The following is a 22,176-nucleotide window of genomic DNA, read 5'->3' on the forward strand; positions in this document are numbered from 1 at the left end:
CAACGGCGTGCCAGAGATCCCTGTCTGACCGCGGTGTGGGTCTGCTACAGGTGTCTGCTCTCCGTGGGCTTGACGCCAATGCTTCCTACTTTCACATGCTCCTCAGCCCCCTTCGGTTGAGTAACAATAATGACCAGAGGGTTCAAAGCCCGTTGGATTTACTTTTTTTTATGCATACTGTTAATTCGTACGTATGTTTGTTGTTTTGGTTGCTGTGTATGATTTTCCTGCCGGATGTTTGGTTCTGTTTCATAATTCGGCTCCTTTCCTGTCACCCGCAGTACCTGCAGATGAAATGGCCTATTTTGGACGTTCCCGGATCTGCGGGACTAAAGGACTCCCGTTCTCCAACCCCGGGGCATTTAGTAAGTAGACACTGCAAACAAAAACTAATATTTTCTGTGTAAAAAGTGGGTTTAATAAAAGGGGATCATGGCTGATTGGGGAGGATTACACATTATAATGTAAATAACTGTGTGAACACCAGCAGTTTCCCCCCTCTGATTTCATGGCGCTAATAGGACGTTTCCTCCGGGCTACATTCTACGGGACATTAACTCAATTATCAAACAAATCATGTTAACTTACTTTCAGCTTTAATCAAACAATCACCACCATGTGCTAATTCCCAATAACAACGTTACAGTGTTTATGTAAAAGCCACTGGTTCCCATCCGCCCCCGCATAGCCTCCCCCACAACCTCCACAGCACCCGCAGGCAAAGCTCCTGAACACTCCGTGCCTGTGTTTTGCCACAAAAACTCCATAAATCTGTCATGTTCGAACCTCCCTGCCATTCTTGAACTTTCCCACACAGGTGTGAACTAGTCATGCCGGTGTCTCACCCTGGTTAGACAATGCGGGGCGTCGGCAGACCTGTTGGGCTTGTGGCCTCACAGAGGGATGTGCATCGGAGATTGAAAACATTAGATAACACCAGCCACTATTTGGCATCTCACCTGCTTGATTGTATCGGGACGTCATTTTGAGGAACGCGGAAAGTCACTGTCACCACGTTGGCGTGAGTAAAGCCGTTGAAACTCCGCCCCCTTTGACCTCGCGCTGGATGTGCTGGCTGGGTTTGTGGTGGGATCCGTTGGATCTCATAATCGCTCTGGTGCACATGATAAAGTCCTCAATGGGACATTGTTGTGATGGGACGGAGTTTGCCCGCGGGAATCCAGGACTGACTTAAGTCTCAATAAAAAAACAATTATATTTAGTTATTAGAATAACTGCTGACCTGGCAGTGACCTTGTAGATCTCTCTGTGAAACAGGGCGGCTACTGTGCGGCTATGTTTGGTTGCAGAAAACGGCGTTTGTTTAAACAACGTGTAATTTAACCAACTCAGGGAATTTACAATGCAGAGAGACAGAATCAACAGAGACGGTCAAAACAGTGTGAGCAATATTAGCAGTTGAATTAAAAAGGAAATGAAAGCACGTTGACTGAGGTCGTGTTCTCTGTTGCTTTTGTTCTGTCCTTCAGTGGCTGCTGCTACTTTTTATGTGGATCTGTCTCGGTACTTTTTTCTTTCTTCGCTTGGCCTTCATCTCTTTGAGCGTCATTTATCCAGAAAAGTCAATACAGAGAGAAACATTGTAGAAGAAGAGAATGTGAGGAATTCTTTTTTGTGGAATAATACGTGGCCTTCCCCTTTGTGTGCTAAATGTACGTTTATGCATTTGTTTCATGCATTAAATACATTTTAAATGCTTTTATTTATCCATCTTTAGATGCTTATATAGGTCTTATAATGGTGTCGGCATGGAGAAGGCTTCCTTTTATCTAGGTTTTAAATAACAGTCGATGATATTATTATCATTTTACTATTTATTGCACATATCTAATATATGTACAGTCCAAGGCTGCAGAATACAAATAAAACACTTGATTTGGCTGAAAAAGACTATGGGGTAACATTAATGTCTTAGAACTTGTGAAACACTCATTTTAAAGCGGTGTAAAAGGAAGGGAAGTGAGGGAAGTTCATACAAAGTGTATTATTCCCTTCCAGCATGTGGACTAAAAGAGGAAGTCCCCACGCTTGATAGGGCGACCTGTGAGTAGCGGGTCATTTGATTAGCGGTGGGAAACACCGATACCGGGCCCCGGCGTACCTTCGGCGCGGAGCGTAGGGGGAGAAACACCCCCCGCTGTGGCCTTGCCCCCCACTCCGGGCCAGCAGCCCACATGCCCCTCTGGTGCGCTGCTGCTGCTGACGGGGAGCCAGGCTGATTATGTGCTCATTACTCCAGCCGAGGAGAGAGTGGAAGAGTGGGAGGGAAGCAGCAGGCTGGCTCCCCAGGCCTGCAGGCTCCCCAGGCCCCGACACTGCACTAATGAGAGCAGGGGGAGCGGATGGGCACACATGGGGGGCCGGGGATTACTGCCCGGGGCCAAGAGGAGCCAAAGAGGAGACACCAGCAGGGACTCCTGGAGCAGACCTGTAGTCTTGCGGTCGCACTGCAAGCATGTGTTAAATCTGACATTGTTGTTTCGCTTTTTAGGATGAACTGCCATGATTTGGAATATCTGTCAAGATTTGCTTGTAGGCACATGTATATTTTATAATTTTATTGCACGTCAACTATTCATGGTGTTAGCGAGCTGAAAAGGTTTTTGTAGCCGATCTGTCAGGTTTCTTTGCGGATTAATAAATCATCCACTGTCTGAGTCTTCGCTTGAAGCTCGCCACGTAAGCTCTGAGAGCTTGATCCTATATTTGTTTGTAAACTAAAACTGATGGGATATCTCCTCTACTTCTGGCAATTTGGACGGAGATAAGCGGAGATCAAGAGTGCTCAGTGGACACCAAAGTCCACCATCCAACACCATCCTGTCACTGTGCAGATCGGGTCCATAAGGCCCGTATGCTAATCGGAGACGGCTCTGGCCTGAGTTCCTCAATTATTCAACAGACAGGTTTGTTTAGCATTCAGTCGGTATTGCTTTTGGTAGTCAGGGTGGGGCTTGTGTTGTGGGAGGAGCTTTTCATACACACACACAGGAATACGTTCAGCACCCCAAAACCTCCACATAGACCCCAGTGTCCAGAGGGCGGCCCCACCATGAATAATACATCAAAGAGGCTGCAGGGCCAGGTGATGCATTATCGGGAACGATGTCCGCCCATCGGTAGTGGCCGAGCTGGACCAGAGAGCAGACGCGAGAACGGCGTGCCGGCGCCGTCTGGATCACGTGCCTCCCCGTGTGCATCTCTCACACTCCTCTCTGAGGTCGCTCAGTCTCTCTCGCAGTAATTTTCCCATAATGCCTATTCTCTGTGCCATTACCGACGACACTGACGTGCACTGTTGCTCTGGATTAGAGGGAGCCGTTGCTCTGTAATGAGGTGGAATTTAACAGGGGTGTCTGTTTCCCAGTTACTTATCAGATCACCGGGCACTCAGTACTCAAATGTGGGCTGATCTTCACTTGATAAGCGCACAAGAATCACGCTCTTTGTTTCCAAATTGCATTAGCGCCATCGAGAGTAATCAAGGCATCCAGGGACACGGTCCTGTCAGCGTGTCATAAGTCACCGAATTGTTGAAGTGAATTGAAGTGGTGAGGTTTACAGCTGCATTCCAGAGATGCATGTTGCAATCCCAGGGCTCTATGGCACTCTGAGGGAAGATATTAACTGTAAATCTGCCGGATTTCTTTTCCCATAGAGGTACATATACTTCCTTTCGACCCATATTCTTCTAGCAGACCTTTGACTGGGGAGTCCGGGGAGACTCTCCTCGTTTTGCATTAGGCAGCGAACAACCGGGATCCATCATGAAATCAAAGGCTTTGGGAGGATTGAACTGAATACTGATCTCAGGACTGCAGTCCTGCAGAGACAAGACCCTCTTCAGCAACGAGAAAAGGAAGCAGCACTTTGAGTCATTCAGACTCTAAAACAGGGGAGCATTTATCATTCTGAATTTCATCTGTCAGTTTACAAATATCTTTACCCCAGTAATATGACGGCGCTCTGCTCTGTATTATCTTAAGCCCGAATATAACTCCCATTGAACCGTTCAGAGCCCATCGGCGGACGCGAAGTACTCGTTGTCCGTGGTCAATGGCATAGTTTGGAGTGGTTGATTTTAAAGGCATACGACACGGTCGGTCCCCCCCCGCACGTCCGCTTCCTGTTGGCGTTGACAAACAAGGCTTGGATTTCTCAGCATGCCAGGCATTCTTTTCACCCTGTCTTTCCTGGGGTTTTGAAAGGCCTCTGAGCCTCCCACCCAGAATCGCCGAGCATAAAGACACACAAAGCTGCAGGGTTATTCAGTTTGTTCTAAGCTCTCTTCCCCATCGGCTGTTTGCCTAGTAATTCAACTCAGATGTGCAGGATCCAAAAACATGTTTGCTTGAATGAAATCCACCCCTCCATCCACACCGACCAAGGACTGTGCTTTTCTTAGCGCGGTTCCAAGTTGGACAGCCAGGCGAGGTACTGCCACCTTTTAGCTTTAAACCCTCTTAAGAGACAGACATCTTTTCTCTGCAGCGGCTCAGCAAATTTTTTGCTGTTTTTTTTCCCCCCCTTTAAACCTTCCTGTTACTAAGCCCAATCAACTCCAGGGCCAGTTCTGGGTGTTTTTACTTGCTCGGTGAGAGGAATGCACCACTGCAGACCTGTTTACAACAAGCATGCCTATGTAGAGAGCATGTCTTCTCTCCGCCGATGGAGATACCATCTGGTTCCAGGTTATCCTTCCTATCACGTAGATGTTGTTTATATTTAAAACACGGCTCATGTTCCTTGTGGTTTCCTTATTACACTTTGCTTGTGGGTCATGAAGCCAGGCGTATGAAGCTTTCATGGGCTACAGGACTATTACGTCTACACATAAAGTGAAAGGAGGCATTGATTCGTTAATGTTTGGTTTAATTCACGATTGAGCCATTAGTTTTGGTTTTTCTATTTTACAAATCCACATGTTATACACTCAGCGCTGCGGAGGACTTACATTTAAAAACATATGCAGATTTTGATTTTAAATCTAATTGATGAAGTAACCGTCTTCATTCCTAACGGAGACACTCTGGCGGGGAGGGGGGGCTGTGCAGAAGACTTTTGCATATGTGTAATCGGCAGACTCCATTTCTCTCCACATTTTGTGGGGCTGCTGATCTGAAAGGCAGTGCAGAGTTAAAACTAGTGCCTTCAAACTTAGAAATATGTGTATAGAGCACAGGATTGGTGTATTCCAGGATATGAATAATTAATAGGCATCATTTGAAATTCTTACTGAAGTGCTTCCCAAAATGTGTTGGCACCCAGGTCTAGAGGTCTCAACCAGCCCTCACAATATATGGAGAATTCAGGCATATTGTACGTTAAGTAGAACAACAAAGCACAACTCAAATATACATGACATGTGGGACCTGGGATTTCAGCATTGCAGGTCAACACCGTTCCTGCCACGAAGCTTCATCAAAGCCTTTTGTGGAACTGTGTTCTCTGTGCATCATCATATGCGTCGACCTCGTACGCTCTCAAGTTCTGCAGGAGCCAGAAAAGGGTCCTGAGCAAAGTGATCTTAAAATAGCCACGTCAAACAACCGCAAATAGTGTCCTCCCTCCAACTGGCGTTAACGGAATCAAAGTGTGCTTTAGACACGGGATGAACCAATTTGCTAAAGATTTAAAAAGCAGGAAAAGGTTCCACCTTCCTTTTAAAAAGAAAAAAAAACAAGGGGGGAAACGATTTGGAACAATTCTTAGCAGCGTGAAGCAAAAGAGTGTACAGAAGTCTCAATGCAAACCTTGTTCCCCAGCAGACCACGTTGGAGAGAGACGAGAGGTGGGGACGGGGGTGGGGAGGGATATTGAAGAAAGGTTAGCCTGGAGGAACAAGACTCTTTTCTCCCCCCACCTCCCTCCACCCCTTGACCCTCCCATGTGACAAGTTGAGCCAACAAGTGCTCTATTCAGCCTGCCAGCCAGGGGAAATGACTGCGCGGCTGAGCGCTGCCCTAATGAAAGTAGAGACGCTGGTTATTATTATTGTCTTGGTTATCCCAGTCGCAGCCGCCCGTGGCTTCGCGAAGAGTTGTTACAATGGCTGCAGGATCCACGCCGCCCGGTAACGGAGGTTCCGCCCATCTGTTCTCCGCCACTTATCTCATGTTGTACAGAGCCTTCGGTGTTTTTCTCACATCAGGGTCATCTGCAGTGTAAAGTGTGGTCCACCCATGGGCGTCTGCGTCTCCCCATTAAGTGACTGCTGTGAGACGGAGGGGGAGATGATGTCTGCACTTCTTTATGGGCATTCACTTCACCGTAGCCCGATTGTGTTTGTTTGCGGCTCACTGGCGTGACTCTTGGACCGGTGGCACCGTTGTTTTTTCTGGTTGGACTGAACAAACAGTTCTCTCCTCAGCTAAATGGCCATAATGGTCTTGGCATGTGTCGGCAGGGCTTTTTAGTGTTCCTTGGTGCCGGTCCAGATTGCATCACAGGGCCGGTCACACGCACGGACCGATGTAATGTTTACCGCAGAGGGCATTCACACATGATGGCCTATTTACTGCATGCATTTCCTCTGAACAATGGGCGACAGAAATAACGTGCGGCACACGCTTTCAGGATCACATTGACTTCTTTTAAATGTTCTGTGTCGGAGCCTTTTTCTCAATTGTACCACCAGCTCATAATTTCTGTCTGTTTTTCTCTTTAATTTTTCCTTTTTTTGTGTCATCCACAGTCCAATAAAGTCCCGGTGGTGCAGCATGCCCACCACGTCCACCCGCTGACACCGCTCATCACCTACAGCAATGAACACTTCTCCCCCGGCACGCCGCCATCACACCTCTCCCCCGAGATCCTCGACCCAAAGACAGGTAATTTCTAATGAATGGACATTGGTTCGATTCACTGTACACTGGATATTAAAGCGATATTCCACATAAAATCTGTCAGTGTGCTGTAAAAATTGGGTATAAAAAGTTGACCACTTTTCGCAGTTGAGAGGAAGTATTGAAATACTTACTGTAACCAGGAGGTTGGCAGTGCGCAATGGGCCCTAACGAAGGCACTCTAATAACATGGACATTTGGGTGGACAAACAGATTTAAGTTTGGAAAGTTTCTTTAGACATTTTGTCTTTTTTCACCTTGAAAACGGCTTCCATATTAGTAAAACGGAAGATAAGAGTATCAAAAGTATAATTATTTTCAGGGGTGTAAACTACTGCTTTAAATACTTCTATGTAGTAGGTGCACACTGCGTTTTACAAGCGTTTGTCGTATGTCTGTGGCGCCTGCAGGTATTCCTCGGACCCCTCACCCGTCGGAGCTCTCTCCGTACTACCCGCTGTCTCCTGGGGCCGTCGGTTCCATCGCACACCCTCTGGGCTGGTTCATGCAACAGTGAGTCACTTTTATTCTCAGCCGTCCACTCGGCCAGATGTGTCTTTTTCTCGGTTACAGTTAAAGCGCTCATCTGCTGGTGGTGAGTTTAGCTGACGAAAGCACAACAAATGAGTCGAGATGAAATGTTTATTTTAGGCGATGTCCGATTTGTGTGCTCTGCTGTCCAAGTGCAGTTGCACCATATCTGTAAAATATTAAATGAGTTCCCCGGGAGGAATTCGTGAACATTCATGGGTCCTGCGCTAACGGCTCTCCTAATCGATTGCTACGGCGCTGTTCCACGAGCAGCGGCTTTGGGTCTATGAGTACAGGATTAGTGCTGGTGGGTTAGGCTGTCAGCTGTGTTTGATTCACCTCACACCTCATTCCGTCTCCCTGCGTTCCTCAGGCAGGGCCAGCCCATGTACTCCATCCCTCCGGGGGGATTCCGTCACCCCTATCCGGCGCTAGCAATGAATGCATCCATGTCCAGGTGAGCGGATCATGTTCAGCAACACTCCCGCCCTCCCAAAGGGAGACACTTAGTATCTGCTGCTTCCAGGGAATGCTGCAGTCACATTCCTCTCGCCGTCCATGCCAGCCTTCTTAAACAACTGGTCAAATAAATGGCAGGTGTTCACCTTTAAACTCCGATTGTCTACATCGTTATTGCTATATACAACAATTTACAGTATAAGAATAAAGTCAATTTGAATAAAACATTTGCAGCGGCGTTTGCACTGCTCAGGGATCTACGGTTTAAGTCTCACTGACACGTTCAGCTTCTTAAATAGAGGAAGGGCTTTATTGGCATTCCGTACTCTTCTCCTGGCTTCTCTCTCAGGGCTAAACTTCTGTGGTCAAGCCAATGCTCTGAGCAGCTCCCCACACACACACACACACACACACCGCAGAGATGAAAGAGCTGAGAATCAATAACGACAAATCAAAGCTCACCCTAACCTACTGGTCCAATCAGACTAAACTTTGTGAACCTCTTTCAAAATTGGAAAGATTTGTAGAGAGCCTTCCGGTGTTTGTGTGAAATGAAATATTCAGAAGGGTCTCCGTGATCAATAGGATGTGCAGTCCCGTCCCGAGACGGACTCAACAATCAAAACACAGCTCACAGACGTTCCACAGTACTTCATTCAGCATTTGTTATAGATGCTTTTAAAAGGTGATTTTACAATAAAACATGAAACAAGTAACAGTAAAAGTGAGGAAATTATTACTGCATTTTATGAATGTGATAGGAAGATTATTCTCTACATGTGGAGCTTGAGTGCATGCCATCACTTTGCATGCAAAGCATTGAGTCCTCAGGGACAAAGTGGGATGTTTACAGATGTAGTTGATATAGGTTTATTACAGAGGGGATGATATGGCACCTCCTTGTTTAGACAGCATGAATTATTAAGGCTTTTGTAGATCTAAAAAAAACACATCAGGTTTTATTTTTATAATTACCTATATTTTTAGACTTGGTGAATTTACACACGTTTTTTTTTTTTCTTCTTCTTTACTTTAGGTCAGATGTTATATTCAGTCAGAAAGTAAATATTGAATGAGGATTCAGCTTTGAACTATTTTCCTGGGAGAGCATATTTCGACCTGGACTCCAATGCTACTTTTGCCCCAACAGTTATAAAAGCCTCTATATACATGAAGTGGAGTTTGTCCACACTGAGTATATCTTAAGGCACAGCCGATGACTGCACTGCGAGTACAAGGCTATATTGTGCTCTGTCTCTCAGCCTGTGACATGTTTGAATAGAGGAATTTCCAATCTATCGTGAACGCGAGTGTGTGACAGAGGGATACGTAGCTTAGTCCCCCCCTTGTTCAGTACAATGCTCCATTGTATTAACAATTGGAATTTAAAGACAGACACTGTAAAGGTGTTCTGCGTGGACGGCTGTCAGAATGCTCTCTGGAACAGCTTTCTGGTGTCAGGAAAAGTGGTTTCAGGTGTCACGGCCATGCTGTTACCATGGTTACAACACACCGCTTTTCTCCGCGCCATTGCTGAATAAAGGGGGCTTTTGAAAAAGCCTCTTATTACAACAACAAAAAAGCAAGCATGTACCTCCCCGTGTGCGTGTGTGATTTTGGTCCGGACGGAAGCAGTAGGCAGAGCGAGCTCCGCTTAGGTGCCAAGTTAGCCGAACCTTTCCCGCTAACGGAGGTTTCCTGTTAAACCAGAAAATGTGCAATTGTGTTTCCTTCACAGCTTGGTGTCCAGCCGTTTCTCCCCTCACATGGTGTCTCCTTCACCTCACGGCCTCCACCAGACCGGCATTCCCCACCCGGCCATCGTCTCCCCGGCCATCAAACAGGAGCCCAGCGACATGAGCCCCTCCATGCATGCGTAAGAACATTTGGTTTTTTGTTCTTTTTAAGTTATTAATTGTTTCGGAACCCGCTTACGTCACCTCACGACTTTTCCCCCGTGTCGGCCGAAGGTCACCAGGACCTCTATTTTTAACAGCCTGTCTTTCCTTTTTGCGATTAGCAGGAAATCCCCAGTTCCTCCCAAGAAAGAAGAAGACAAGAGGCCTCATATTAAGAAACCGCTGAACGCTTTCATGCTGTACATGAAGGAGATGAGAGCCAAAGTAGTGGCAGAGTGCACTCTGAAAGAGAGCGCTGCCATCAACCAGATCCTTGGGAGACGGGTGAGTAGCAGTGATGAGCACGTGAGTTCACAACTCTGTGTGTGTTTTGGCAATCCTTTGATATCTCCTGTTGTTTTCTATCTTTGTCCACAGTGGCATTCCCTGTCAAGAGAGGAGCAAGCCAAATACTACGAGCTGGCCAGAAAAGAGAGGCAACTCCACTCTCAGCTGTATCCGGGGTGGTCAGCAAGGGATAACTACGTGAGTGGCGCATTTCCATGATCAGCTCTTAAATTAATTAGTAGAGGAAATTAATTCCCGGTTAATTACAGGAATCACACTTTTTGTTATTATGAATCAATTTTATTGATGCGGATATAGATGCCTATAAAAACGTTTTTTAATACCATGTTTTTTTGTGTAGGGAAAGAGGAAAAAGAGGAAGAGGGACAATAAACCCGACTCAAAACCCGAAGGTAAGGGGCCTTTTCTGACCGAGCACCTCTTATATAGATTTCTTTCTTCACAAACTGTGAAGAAGTGCAACCTGCTTCTTTGAACCGCTATTCTTTTATTTGTATCCACCTTTTCTGGACAGTTTGTTTTTTTTACACCCCTAACACTTACTAACGTTCTCCCTGCTTCTGTGCTTTGACAAGCAGCTTATGAGGTTCAGTGCTAATAGTGGCAGGTATGTCTGTTGTTGTGCAACCAAATGACCACTTGCACAAATTAAGAGAGCTCATTTTGGTGTTGTGTTTGCTGTTCTCCTTTTGCATCGTGAGCGCATACCATCTGGATACGTTCAACATCACGTTTCACTCACTGTGTTCCAACGTGTTTTCCAGTTGGTTTTGAAGGTGTCACGTAATCACTTGTTCACTTCTGTCGGCAGGCAACACTGAGGCGCCATGAACCACATTTGAAGCCAGAAGCAGATCCATAATTCAGCTTCCTCACTTCTCCTTTTGTCTTCGCCAGACTTCTCCATCAGAAGCAAGAAGCAGTGCGTGCAGTACCTTCCCTCGGATAAGATGTGCGACAGCCCGGCGTCGTCCCACGGCAGCATGCTGGACTCGCCGGCCACTCCCTCCGCGGCCTTGGCCTCCCCGGCCGCTCCTGCCGCCACTCACTCCGAGCAGGCCCAGCCGCTATCGCTCACCACCAAACCGGAGGGACGCATGCACCACCACTTCTCCCTACCTGGGAAGGCATCTGGATCCACATCCTCCTCCTCCTCCTCCTCCTCATCTTCCTCCTCCTCCTCCTCCTCCTCCGCCTCCCATACCCACCTCTCAATCCCAATTGGTACTTCAGGTAGCCACCCGACCACGCCCATCCTTACCCGGCCAATCCCGTTCACATCCCTGCACCCCTCCATGCTCTCCCCCCCATCCCCCTTTCATCAGGCAGCCCTTCACTCCCATCATGCGCTGTTCCAGTCGCAGCCCCTCTCCCTGGTTACCAAACCAACCGAATGAATTCACAAAGGAAACTTGCTCCCATTTTATTGTGCTGTATATTGCTTTTCTTTCAAATAGATATTAGATCAGCTTTTTTCTAAATAATGAAAAGGACAAAATATTATTGGTCAATATTTGACTTACTCCTTTTCTACAACTCTGAATGAAAACTAAATGTATTTTTTGTAAAGTTTACTGCAGAACTGGTTTCTTTTTGATGCATTTATCCAATGAACCTCTTGTATAAAAGAACCAATGTACATAAAGTTTCTTTATAAAAAAAAAAGGAACAAAAACATGTTATCTTTTTAGCCAAAACCTGACTAATGTTAGTATTAAGTTTAAGTCATAGTACCGGCCAATAATTGCAGCTCCCTTTTCAATTCACGAGTGTGTGCCCCTTTCTTTGACATGTTAAATAAACATTTGAAATTGTTTCTTAAGATGAATGTCTCTTTTTGTGTTTTTGCGTTTCATCATGATTTTGTCATCTAATAAAGAAAGGTTTGTTTAAGTTAATGTGGTTTAGATGAATATTCTAATCCTTGTGACCACAATGCCTAACAAGTCAATAACTGCCTCTTGTAGGTGTTTAGTCTTGTGTTCTCTTTTATTTCTACAAAGAACATCTTCATAAATGGTTCCTGCTGATGGTGGCAGGGAGTTAAATGATTAATAAAGCAGAATTAGGCTAACCACACTGGAAAATGAGCGCCTGAACAAGGGAAACAAAATTTGAAGCCCAAAATAAATTTGAATAAAAAAATAATGGACGCCTGCTCATTCTTGGAATACAGCGTCCCACAGCAACAACAACAAAAAAGCAGGTCAGCCCCAATCCAGCTCCAAACCTTGCTTGGGGTCCGTGCTCCTCTTGCACTTTTACAGCATCTTTACTCATCGTTTGGCACACTGCTCAGGATTTAATTAACTCAGAGGTAATGCGATGGAGCCCTGGGGACCTCATTAGGCATTTCAATTAGGGAAAAATACACAAGGTAGGTTACAGTTTTTGGTGGCTTTGGAGATGAGGAGTAGTGCCAGGGATGGACCAATTATGATGGGGGAGGGTGAAGGGGGGGGGCTGGCTTGGATGAGCCCCCCTCCCCCGTACATAAACACACCGGATATAAACTCCCCACCTACTTACTGCCAGTAGGTGGGGAGTTTATATTCAGTATGTTTATATCACCAGTAAAGATACACATCCTGAGAGCACACCTTCACACACACATCAGACCAACAAGTCCCACAAAAAACGATTTCAACATTGTCATAAATGTCTGTGAATTTAACTGACATTTAGTGTGAATCTTATTTATTCATTACCTATATTTCAAACAGGCATCTAAAACTGCCGACAGGTGGACTGAGGATGTGTTTGAGTTCAGCCCCGTTTAGGCAGCGAGCTCCCACGTCTCCCCCACGCTGTCTTAAGCCATAATTAGCCATAACAAATCCTCGCTTATTTGCCGTCCTATCTCCCATCATTCCAGGCACAAACCACAGTCTCTGGTGCCACGGCTGCGCGCTCCGAGTCACTTCACCAAACCGTCAGTGAAATTACAGGGAATGAGTTGTCAAAACAGCCGGCAAGGCTGTTCATCCAGTGCAATGTTCAATTCTCCTAAGACAGTACCCCGATTATGAAACTCCCCGAGTGAATGGCTTCAGGAGGGGCTGGTTTTTCAAGTTTGTTCTGTTGTTAAATACATTCCGCTACATGTGCTTGCTTATTTTTCTTTTCCCACAGACTATTATTATTATGATGCAATTTGACAAAACGTAAACTGGTGGGATTTTAAATCATTTTGCTCAGTTTTAAACACAATATCTATTTGAAATGGAATAACAGGTATGCCAGCTTAAAGTTCCCGTGCATGGTACTGTTTACCTATAATAACGTATCTGGTTGCTGCTCCACTCAACATCTGCCATGTAAGCACGAGGTCAGATTTAATACATGTTAATTTTTGCTCATTAAATTCTTCCAATCTCTTGCCAAGGTTCTTTTCTGGGCCTTCCTTTGATCCTGAATGTATTCCAGGTTAACCCTTTGAGACTTCACACGTGGGGTAATATCGCACTGGGTACCGTTTCTTGATAAGGCACTAAAATTGTTTAAAAAAAGAAGCAAAATGGCAACACTTTGAACAAAACAACAGGCACGCACAGAACGATCCCTTTGGTCTTCGTGTGTACGAGGAGAATAGGCCGACCCTGATGTCTTCATATCAGTGTGTTCTTACAAGTAGATAACACTGATCACGAGAGGCTGAGCACATATCTTCCATTGAATCATGACCTTATATTCCCATTAATAACAGGATGGTGTGTTTGCTTCACATGTGGTTTCCCAAAGTAAAATTAATTGATTATTTCGGTAACATTCACTGAGCTTAGCAACACTCAGCTGGTGCCTTTGTGAAGATAGGTACATCTGGCTGTGAGCTTAAGAACCTCCTTAATGTTTTATTCATACCCATTTGACCTTAAAGATGGAAATGCAAATGGATGTCAAGAAAGAGAGGGATCATCGGACTTTTCAAATGTCAAATAGCCTGCCACAATTAAGACATATTCATTACAAGAACCCAGAGGTCCCCGACACCCAACTGAGATGTAAAACACCTCCGATTAACATTTTGATGATTATCTCATCTCTTGCACTACTGCAACCCTTACAATCTAATCCGTATAACATCGCAACACATTCATTGTGGCACTCAGCCGGAAAGTTCAGTGATTTTGTCAATTATTTCCCCTCAACGGTATTCTACCGTCTTGAATAAATATATTTGTAAATCATTAAAAGTCATCATATGATTAAACCCTCAACACATGAACACCAAGTAATCTGGTGACATTATGTGTTTTTGTCACAGTTTCAGGGATTTCTATTCCAGTTGCAGCGTATATCAACACTGCCATCTGCTGATGAGGTCAAATACTTTGAGACACAATCGCCTCATGTGGAGCACATCCACATGACGTCTGCACCTAACCTGTGGGTGGCAGTAATAAAAGAAATAGATCACCTCCAGTGGTGGATCATTAGGAGAAAAAAAAAGTTCAAATAACATAAAATTAAATCCAAAACATTATTATTGTTTTTGCAATAACAGTGTGTGTATATATAGATATTTATAACGTATAATGTCTACTTAGTGCTCTCTTTACCTTTACAAGTTCAGGTCACTCACAATGGGGTTTAAGTACAATTGGAGGATGTCAGCTATACATACAGAAGAATCTGTATCTGAATCTGGTCTAAATATTTAGTCTCCCTTTGTTTCCACATGTTGGCCTGCCGGACAAATAAAACTAAATAACACCGCTCTGAAAGTCACGTCTTATCCTCTGACTCAATGCCAAGATTAAGACACAAATAGTTTGAGTCAGCTGGCTTAAACCAGATCCAACATGTATGGTTTTACTCTGAGAAATGTATCGACAGAGATATCTGCAGGTAAGAAAGAGCGGTGCAATGACATTTTCTGATCAAAGCGCTTCAACGAGCGACCGCATAAAAACTCTATCTGTAAGTGTAATCCAGTGACATTTATCATAACTTCAACACAAAATAAGTGTTGCTATGGTTTGTGTTTCTCATTTGGTGGTTTGATTCAGGGAATCTGGCCAGGTTGTGTATTGTTGCCAGACTGCTGTATCCGGGGTTTCAGATTTCAGTTCATCTTGGGACACCTGATAAATTCCAGATCATAATGCGGGAGCTATTCTGCCAAATAACTGAATTTGAACTTATGTTTGGGATCTAATTGACATTTGAAAATGTTACCTGCATTTTTTAAAGTAATTCACCTCATTAAATTGTAAGTTATGTAAATTCATACATAATAATAATACATACAAAATACATTTAAAATTAGTTAAGATAATAGGTTTTTATTGTCATTGTTGTTATACAATGACATTTCGTTGCATAAAAGCATAAATGCTGAATCCTGAACAGAAACGGTATAAAGCTGAAATAAATGCATCAGTATTGTTTTTATCAAGCATACGTGACAAATCATTTGTCACGTATGCTACAAGCCCCATATTCACATATTCGCCCCCCCCCCCCCCCAGAAATAATGTCCTGGCTACGCCCCTGTGCCCAATCTATTTCACCAACAAACCCTGTAAGCATGCTCAGCTCATGTCTACTCATCAGTAGATTTACCTGCTTTTCCTGTCTGTCTCAGTGAAGCATCCCAAAGAAAGGTGTGATGAAACCAACGCCTGAATGAATGCATACAAAAGAAAAGAACCGCTGATAGCCCGCTGCGTGTTGGAGCGGGAATAAGTTTAACTTATCGGAATAAAATGGGGAAATAAAAAGATTTGTTCCTCATTCACGCGACGCCCTCCTGTTGACATGGGGCCCTGTAGTGACAGCACTCAACCTGCGGGCGGCGCCGAAGAGCGCGTTTTCATCTCTTTGGAGCAGCAGAAGAAGAGCATCTTCGGTTCGCACACGGAAGCACAACCGGATTTGATGCAAAACCTCCAACCTGTCACCGTAGATCCGTCTGAAAGGATTGTGTCGTTGGCCCAAAGAAGATTAAATCGATTCGGCTTTTGTGTTTCTGTGTTTCAGCGCAGACACGATGAAGACGGCTTTCGTGGCGCTCGCCATATTTCTGTGTGGAGGTGAGTGGAGTTTGGTTTCGCCATGTGATCGTGAGACCGATGAGCGAAATGTCAGTTGGTTAATCGCCATTAAAATGAGCCAATTCAGCTAGCTAGTGCTCGCTGCATCACAGTGTTATGACGCGTCACTGTCACTATCTTTAACTTGTTTTTTATTTTACTTAAAAACGCATCGGCGTGTTTAACATTCATAACCTTAGTTCAATGAATGAAATACACATGTGACATTACATATCACTGCTTTGAAAACAACGCGTTAATACGCTGTGTTTACTTCTACATTAAGAGGAACCATTGATATGACGGAGCTATATATACAATAGCATATATCACGTCACATAAAACACAGGCCTACTTCTGCCTTCTTTTTGGTAAACGTCTTATCTCAATATGTGTGTGTGTGTGTGTGTCTGCCGGTACAATGTGGTCTCTACATGAGCTGTAATGCAGCTGCTCTCCTCCTCCCACTAACCAGTGTGCAAATATTGAATTAGCAAGGCCAAGTGACACGCAGAAGCCTTTGGGCCTTTTCCTTCATGTCCTGGTAGTTAATCTGGCCTTGATATGATATTTATGACTTTATCAGTGAACCAGATTTAAGACTTCACAAGAAAAAGAAAGCAGACAATTCAAATAAGGAAAATTAAGGAATGGAAATGGAAGAATGGAATAGAAAGGTCAATGCAGACAGATTCGCAGTAGAAACAAAGAAGAGAAATGTAATTGAGGCGTTTCTGGGTCACCAATTAAAACATGTTGCAGTTCATGGCATTGTGTCTAATTGTTCTGTTATTGTTACCAACTGGCAGTAGCGGTAGAGCAACTTCTAGTTTGACTGGGTTGTAAGATTAGGAAATAACCATCCATTTACCTCGTGTTCTAAATCTTACTTTCTATTTCCTTACAGCACTGCCATCTAAGTCTGATGGTGAAACAACTGGAAAAAATCAGACAACGCCGTTTGTTATTAATGCCAATCAGTCAGCAGCATTTATTACAGATGCTGAAAACCAAACAGCAGAGAATGTAAAGGCGGATGAAAATCTGGGGAAGTCTTCAGTAATGTCAAATACCACAGAATCAAGTCAGATCAAAACAAACAAACCGAAAGAGAAAAAGCTCAAGCTAACTACACCAGCACATGAGGCGGCAAATGTAAACAAAAACAAAAATGTAACAACACCTGCAGAGTCTGGAACCAAAGGCAAGGACCAAGTGGTGGCAAAGGCCACCAAGAAGGACGATCCAAAGGACGATCCAAAGGACGATCCAGAGGACGATCCAGAGGACGATCCAGAGGACGATCCAGAGGACGCTCCAGAGGACGCTCCAGAGGACGCTCCAGAGGACGCCACCAAGGGAACAACTCAATCAGAGAATAAAAAACCAGACGTAGAGAACGACAAAAAACAAAGCAGCACTGTTAAACTGAATGACGCTGGTATAAATGACGAGGAAGAAAGCAGTCATTTCTTTGCCTACCTGGTGTCGTCGGCTGTGCTGGTAGCAGTGCTTTACATCGCCTACCACAACAAGCGCAAGGTAAACGGCTCCGCACCTTTCTACTCCATTCGTCACGTGTTTCCACTGGAAACTGGCCCCGATTTGTTTCAAATATATCTGCGTTTCAAGCATTTGTGTGTGTGTGTGAATTCTTTTTGGCAAATGATGAATGAAATAATTTTTTTAAGCAAAGTACTTGCCGAGTTAGAACTGTTCTGAATTCAAATCAAATGGAATAATTGTAAATATTTGCTGTTAAAACATTTGGATTGTATCAGTGGTGAAGGAATATGTAATACGCTGAATTGTATTATTTAGCATGGTTTGTAAGCTTCTGAGTTGCAGACACATTAGGCCCAAAAAAGCACATTACAACTGCGAGGAACAAACCTAAAGGAATACTTTGACGTTTTGGGAAAGTTCAGGTTTATTTTGTTACTGCGAGAGATTAATCCACTTCAATGTGTCTGGTTAAATTACATATTTATTTTATAGATCAGGTGTCATGCAGTGGTCTCTCATATAAACTTAATAATACCAATATCCCTTTTCTCTCTTTCCCAGATAATTGCCTTCTTTTTGGAAGGAAAGAAATCCAGATCCGCACGGCGCCCCAAATCCGCAGAATATCAGAAGCTGGAACAGCATGTAAGTCGTTCATGTAAAGAAATACAACCCTCTAACTCTTTTGAAAGCATAATACAGTAACTTTGCATTTTGAAATATCTCTTTCTCTTTCAGATGTAATCTGATATCGTCCTCTTGAAGCTGAATGAATCAAGCTTCTGAATACACCGGGTTGTTGTGGGGAAAAGAGTAAATGGACACTGTCGTCGGGTATCTTCCTGATCTACTCTGCATTGATTTCACCTTTCGTTGATTGGACATTCTTCTATTTCATACCTTTTTTTTAGATGCTTATCGTAGGACTATGCAGCCGACAGAGATGCCTTTACAGAGGAAAATATTGAAATGCATTCAAGGTAAAATAAGCATGCAATTTTTGCACTTTGTGTCGTTTTTCCACTTGTAAGGTAATCTTGTAATTTGACCTGACTAAGGTCCTGACTCAGGATGTTTCAGTAGCAGATGATGAATGATTCCAGAACACCATTGATTGCACTGCACTAATATAAGCCATCTGTTTTTTTGTAAAATATTGTGTACAATTTCTTTAAGTTTGTTTAAAATGTCTTTTTATAGAACCCGTATCAAAGATTTGGATGTGCTAGTGTACTACAATGGGATCTCTGCTCATAATCACAACTATGTGAATGTAGTGACCTTCGTTTTCCAAATGAGATGCTAGAAAAGCCACTTAAACATATAAATGTGTGTAAAGTTTTATGAAATGCGCTGATCGGCTTTCTTTCAAAAAATTAGATCAGATCAATACCACTAATAATTCTGCTGAAAATTACCATAAAAGGTCAACGTAAGGGACCATTTGTGCGTGTCGGTGCACCGACCTTTTTACCCTCAGCACCGCTGCTCAGCACTGCCCCCTTAAGGCAGAGGCTGCTCATTACGCCGTTAAGTTTGGTGTCTTTGTTGCTGAAGCATAGGACCCCCCCCCCCCTCTCTCTCCATCGTCGACAATAGAAATGCTCCCAATCTCCTGTTTAGAACCTTAAGGCTACAGCGAGCTGCCTACAAAAAGTACTCAAAGTGAGCAAACGGCTAGAGTGACTCAGTCCAAATGCTACAGATGCCTCCAAACGGCACCTTTTTTTTAAAGATCACACTCTCTCTCCCCATCTAACTCTTTGGAAGAATGAATATAAGTATATCTGCTGTCAAGGCGTTGGTTTCATGTGCAAAGGCCTCCTAATTTATCCAGTTTAAATGTTCTTTGAGCTGTGGCATTAAAATGTTGTTTATCTAAACTGCTGGTCTGGTTTCTGTATGGCTGCTTCTTTTGGATGAACACATCCTATTCTGTCCACTTGTTACTTTGCATTTAAACTCAGTCGGACATGTTGACCTAAAATTGCTTCTGTAAGAGGTAGCTGCACTGCTTCACAATGCATGGAGGAAATGACTGATTTAATGCAATAGATTGAATATTGTGTGTATTAATTTTCACAGTCAACAGACCAGTGCCAAATTATGACTTTTACTGGGATTTACTATTGTGCCTGTTTCCTATAAATAAACAATTGTACTGGCCTCAAGTTGCAGTAACAGCCCATTCTGCTAAAAGAAATGTATGTATCCCAACTGTTTCTTCTAAGAATCAAAGCCCATATTGTTTCACAAATTTATTGTGGATTTCTGCAACGAAAACACAGCATTTGTTGATTAATTTCCACTTTGAGTGAAATAAGCACCAGAATTTACTAGAAAGTATCTGGAGTCACCAACTCTTAATACGGTCTGGCAGCCCTTCAACATTTACACTTGTCTGATGAATCGATGGAGGCGCGTATTGATTCTAAAATAAAAGGATTTGGGGCCAGAGAGTGCCCACTTAAACAGACTATTAAAATAATAGGAGGGTGGGGGTATTTAAAAGTTGTAGATGGTTAAGGTGGAGCTAGTGTACCTGTTTTGCGACCAAAGGGGCACTTAAAAAAGTCTTAAGATAGATTTCTTTGGGCCGCATGTTTTGTATTTAATGTAGTTTAAACCTAAACACGGGCAACTAGCAGAGTCTGGAGTACAGAACTTTTCCTTTTGAAATGTACAAAGCAGGACGAACATTGAGGCTTTGCGTTAGTTTCAGATGACAGTGCAGCAGTTCATCTCTACATACATAAAATACACATTTACCCCCAACACCCCGTGTGATTTGTGGGAATAACCCCCCCCCCCCCACTTCACAATGGCACCATGTTTCTGGCCTCCTGCTCATAAACGTCCGGCAGCTCTCCCATGGAGGAGGACACCATTCGGACAGAAGCGCGGCCGCGAAGCTCCACCTCGTAGCGGATGAGCTGTCTCCAGAAGCCGTTATTCGGCCTCACGACGGGCCGGCAGCTCCTCACCCACCCGTGCGCCTCCAGGAGGGGAACCCCGCGGTGCTTCATCAGGTAGGCCATGCACAGGGAGGCGGAGCGGCTCACCCCCGCGTTACAGTGCACCAGCGTGCGGCCGCCGCGCTCCGCGGTCCGCTGGATCTTGTCCGCCACCTCGTCGAAGTGCGAGCCGAGGGGAGAGGCCGGGGAGTCGGAGACCGGGACGTGGACGTACTCCACGCCGGGGTGAAGGGGCCGCCGGCTCTCGGTCTCGGTGGCGTTCACGATGCAGCTTATCTCGCAGCGGGTCAGCTGGGCGGAGTCTGAGGCCGCGCGCACGTTACTGAGGTAGAGGTGGTCGGTGACTCGGCACAAGCCCGACAGGCCCGCGAGACCCGACTGATGCATCGGCGGCGTGGATCTCCCGGGCTGCCTTTAGGATGCCCTGCCCGGTCTGTGGCAACTCGTCCATCCAGAGGTAAACCCCGGAAGGACAAGGCTGTGCGCGCGCACGCTGTCGCCCCCTGCTGGCCGGGAGGAGGGTAGACGACACAGAGTGGTTCTTTCACTGAGGAGCCACTTTGGACAAAATATATTTGAGTTATATTTATGAACGACTTTTTCTATTATATATATATATATATATATATATATATATATATATATATATATACGGGCCCAAAACGTAAACAATTTGGTTTGACTTGTGTCCCTGATATTCCTAAACTCAGTCCTGTGTGTGTTTGTTGGTCTAAGCTCTGTTTGTGAAGAACTTTTGCTAATAGCATTTTTAAAAGTTTGTAATTAAACTTTGGTTATGTTTGTATTCAAATCATGAAATAGGTAACAACATCTGTAATTTGGATTGTCTTTCACATTTTAGGTGCTAATATTAACTAATTACATTTTAAAATGAGTTGAATAAGACTTGCTTTTGACTTGCTGGCTTGTCGTGGTGGAGGGGTAGAGAGGGTGCGCTGGGAACCACAAGGTTGGAGGTTCGAGTCCTGGCTGCCCCATGTCGAAGTGTCCCTGAGCAACACACCTAACCCTTAATTGCTCCCCGGGCAAAATGTAAAAAAGCCATGGGTAATGTAATGTAAGTCGCTTTGGATAAAAGCGTCAGCTAAATGACCTGTAATGTAATGTAATGCTGATGTAATGTATAAGACAAACAAAAAATAGGGATTAGTGCACTGAAGTAAATTTGTATTTGGAGATCTTATGTCCAAGGAACAGAATAAAATTACAATTGTATACTTGCGAAAAAAATATATTATAGAATTTTCAGGACATCAAATTATTTGTTGTGTGATAACAAAGGAAGTATTGTAGACAAATAAATTGGGGAGATGACTGGATTAAACTAATAGACTGACATTAAATGAATAGACAACAACCCCTTTATCATTTGTCATTTTTCAAGTCAAATGTTCTATCATATTCTTAAATGTTGCTATTTTGTTAAATAAAAAATGTAGGACTATATGTTTGGGTTTGGGATTATTGATTAGTCATACTACTGAATCAGTACAAGTGATCCATCTCTCGATTAGTTTTACACCATTTCTATAATTGAAACAATGTTGTGAAATGTAGTTGTATTTTAATTATATTC

General features: G+C 44.0%; 3 protein-coding genes across 6 annotated transcripts in view; 2 read left to right on the top strand and 1 right to left on the bottom strand.

The window, feature by feature from the left end:
• The window catches only part of tcf7l1b (transcription factor 7 like 1b), a 29,871-nt gene extending 17,986 nt beyond the window's left edge, over positions 1 to 11,885 (top strand). The window contains exons 4-12 of one of the 4 annotated variants that reach the window (XM_078086843.1): positions 282 to 365; positions 6,716 to 6,851; positions 7,277 to 7,379; positions 7,771 to 7,854; positions 9,595 to 9,732; positions 9,877 to 10,039; positions 10,133 to 10,240; positions 10,404 to 10,455; positions 10,961 to 11,885. In XM_078086843.1, coding sequence (XP_077942969.1) covers positions 282 to 365; positions 6,716 to 6,851; positions 7,277 to 7,379; positions 7,771 to 7,854; positions 9,595 to 9,732; positions 9,877 to 10,039; positions 10,133 to 10,240; positions 10,404 to 10,455; positions 10,961 to 11,460 — 1,368 coding nt within the window. In that variant the 3' untranslated portion in view covers positions 11,461 to 11,885. The remainder of the gene's footprint in view (positions 1 to 281; positions 366 to 6,715; positions 6,852 to 7,276; positions 7,380 to 7,770; positions 7,855 to 9,594; positions 9,733 to 9,876; positions 10,040 to 10,132; positions 10,241 to 10,403; positions 10,456 to 10,960) is intronic. The other 3 variants (XM_078086844.1, XM_078086845.1, XM_078086847.1) reach the window with 3 other exon arrangements.
• A 3,808-nt stretch (positions 11,886 to 15,693) lies between these two features.
• tgoln2 (trans-golgi network protein 2) lies at positions 15,694 to 19,487 on the top strand. Its single transcript, XM_040196018.2, has 4 exons — positions 15,694 to 16,098; positions 17,006 to 17,640; positions 18,166 to 18,249; positions 18,343 to 19,487. Exons 1-4 carry the CDS (start codon positions 16,056 to 16,058, stop codon positions 18,346 to 18,348), a joined length of 768 nt encoding a protein of 255 aa, XP_040051952.2. The 5' UTR covers positions 15,694 to 16,055; the 3' UTR covers positions 18,349 to 19,487.
• Positions 19,488 to 19,849: 362 nt separating this feature from the next.
• Positions 19,850 to 21,965, bottom strand: LOC120830969 (dual specificity protein phosphatase 18). Its single transcript, XM_040196019.2, has one exon. The coding sequence runs from the start codon at positions 20,964 to 20,966 to the stop codon at positions 20,421 to 20,423; it is 546 nt and encodes a 181-aa protein (XP_040051953.1). The 5' UTR covers positions 20,967 to 21,965; the 3' UTR covers positions 19,850 to 20,420.
• Positions 21,966 to 22,176: the final 211 nt, after the last annotated feature.

This window comes from Gasterosteus aculeatus, chromosome 13 (genome assembly GCF_964276395.1).
Source record: "Gasterosteus aculeatus chromosome 13, fGasAcu3.hap1.1, whole genome shotgun sequence".
Lineage (NCBI taxonomy): Eukaryota > Metazoa > Chordata > Actinopteri > Perciformes > Gasterosteidae > Gasterosteus > Gasterosteus aculeatus.

Coding starts and splice junctions, on each gene's coding strand:
- LOC120830969 (XM_040196019.2), bottom strand. CDS start 20,966: ATGCATCAGTCGGGTCTCGCGGGCCTGTCGGGCTTGTGCCGAGTCACC.
- tgoln2 (XM_040196018.2), top strand. CDS start 16,056: ATGAAGACGGCTTTCGTGGCGCTCGCCATATTTCTGTGTGGAG. Junction 16,099..17,005: donor CGCCATATTTCTGTGTGGAG/GTGAGTGGAGTT, acceptor ATTTCCTTACAG/CACTGCCATCTAAGTCTGAT. Junction 17,641..18,165: donor CCTACCACAACAAGCGCAAG/GTAAACGGCTCC, acceptor TCTCTTTCCCAG/ATAATTGCCTTCTTTTTGGA.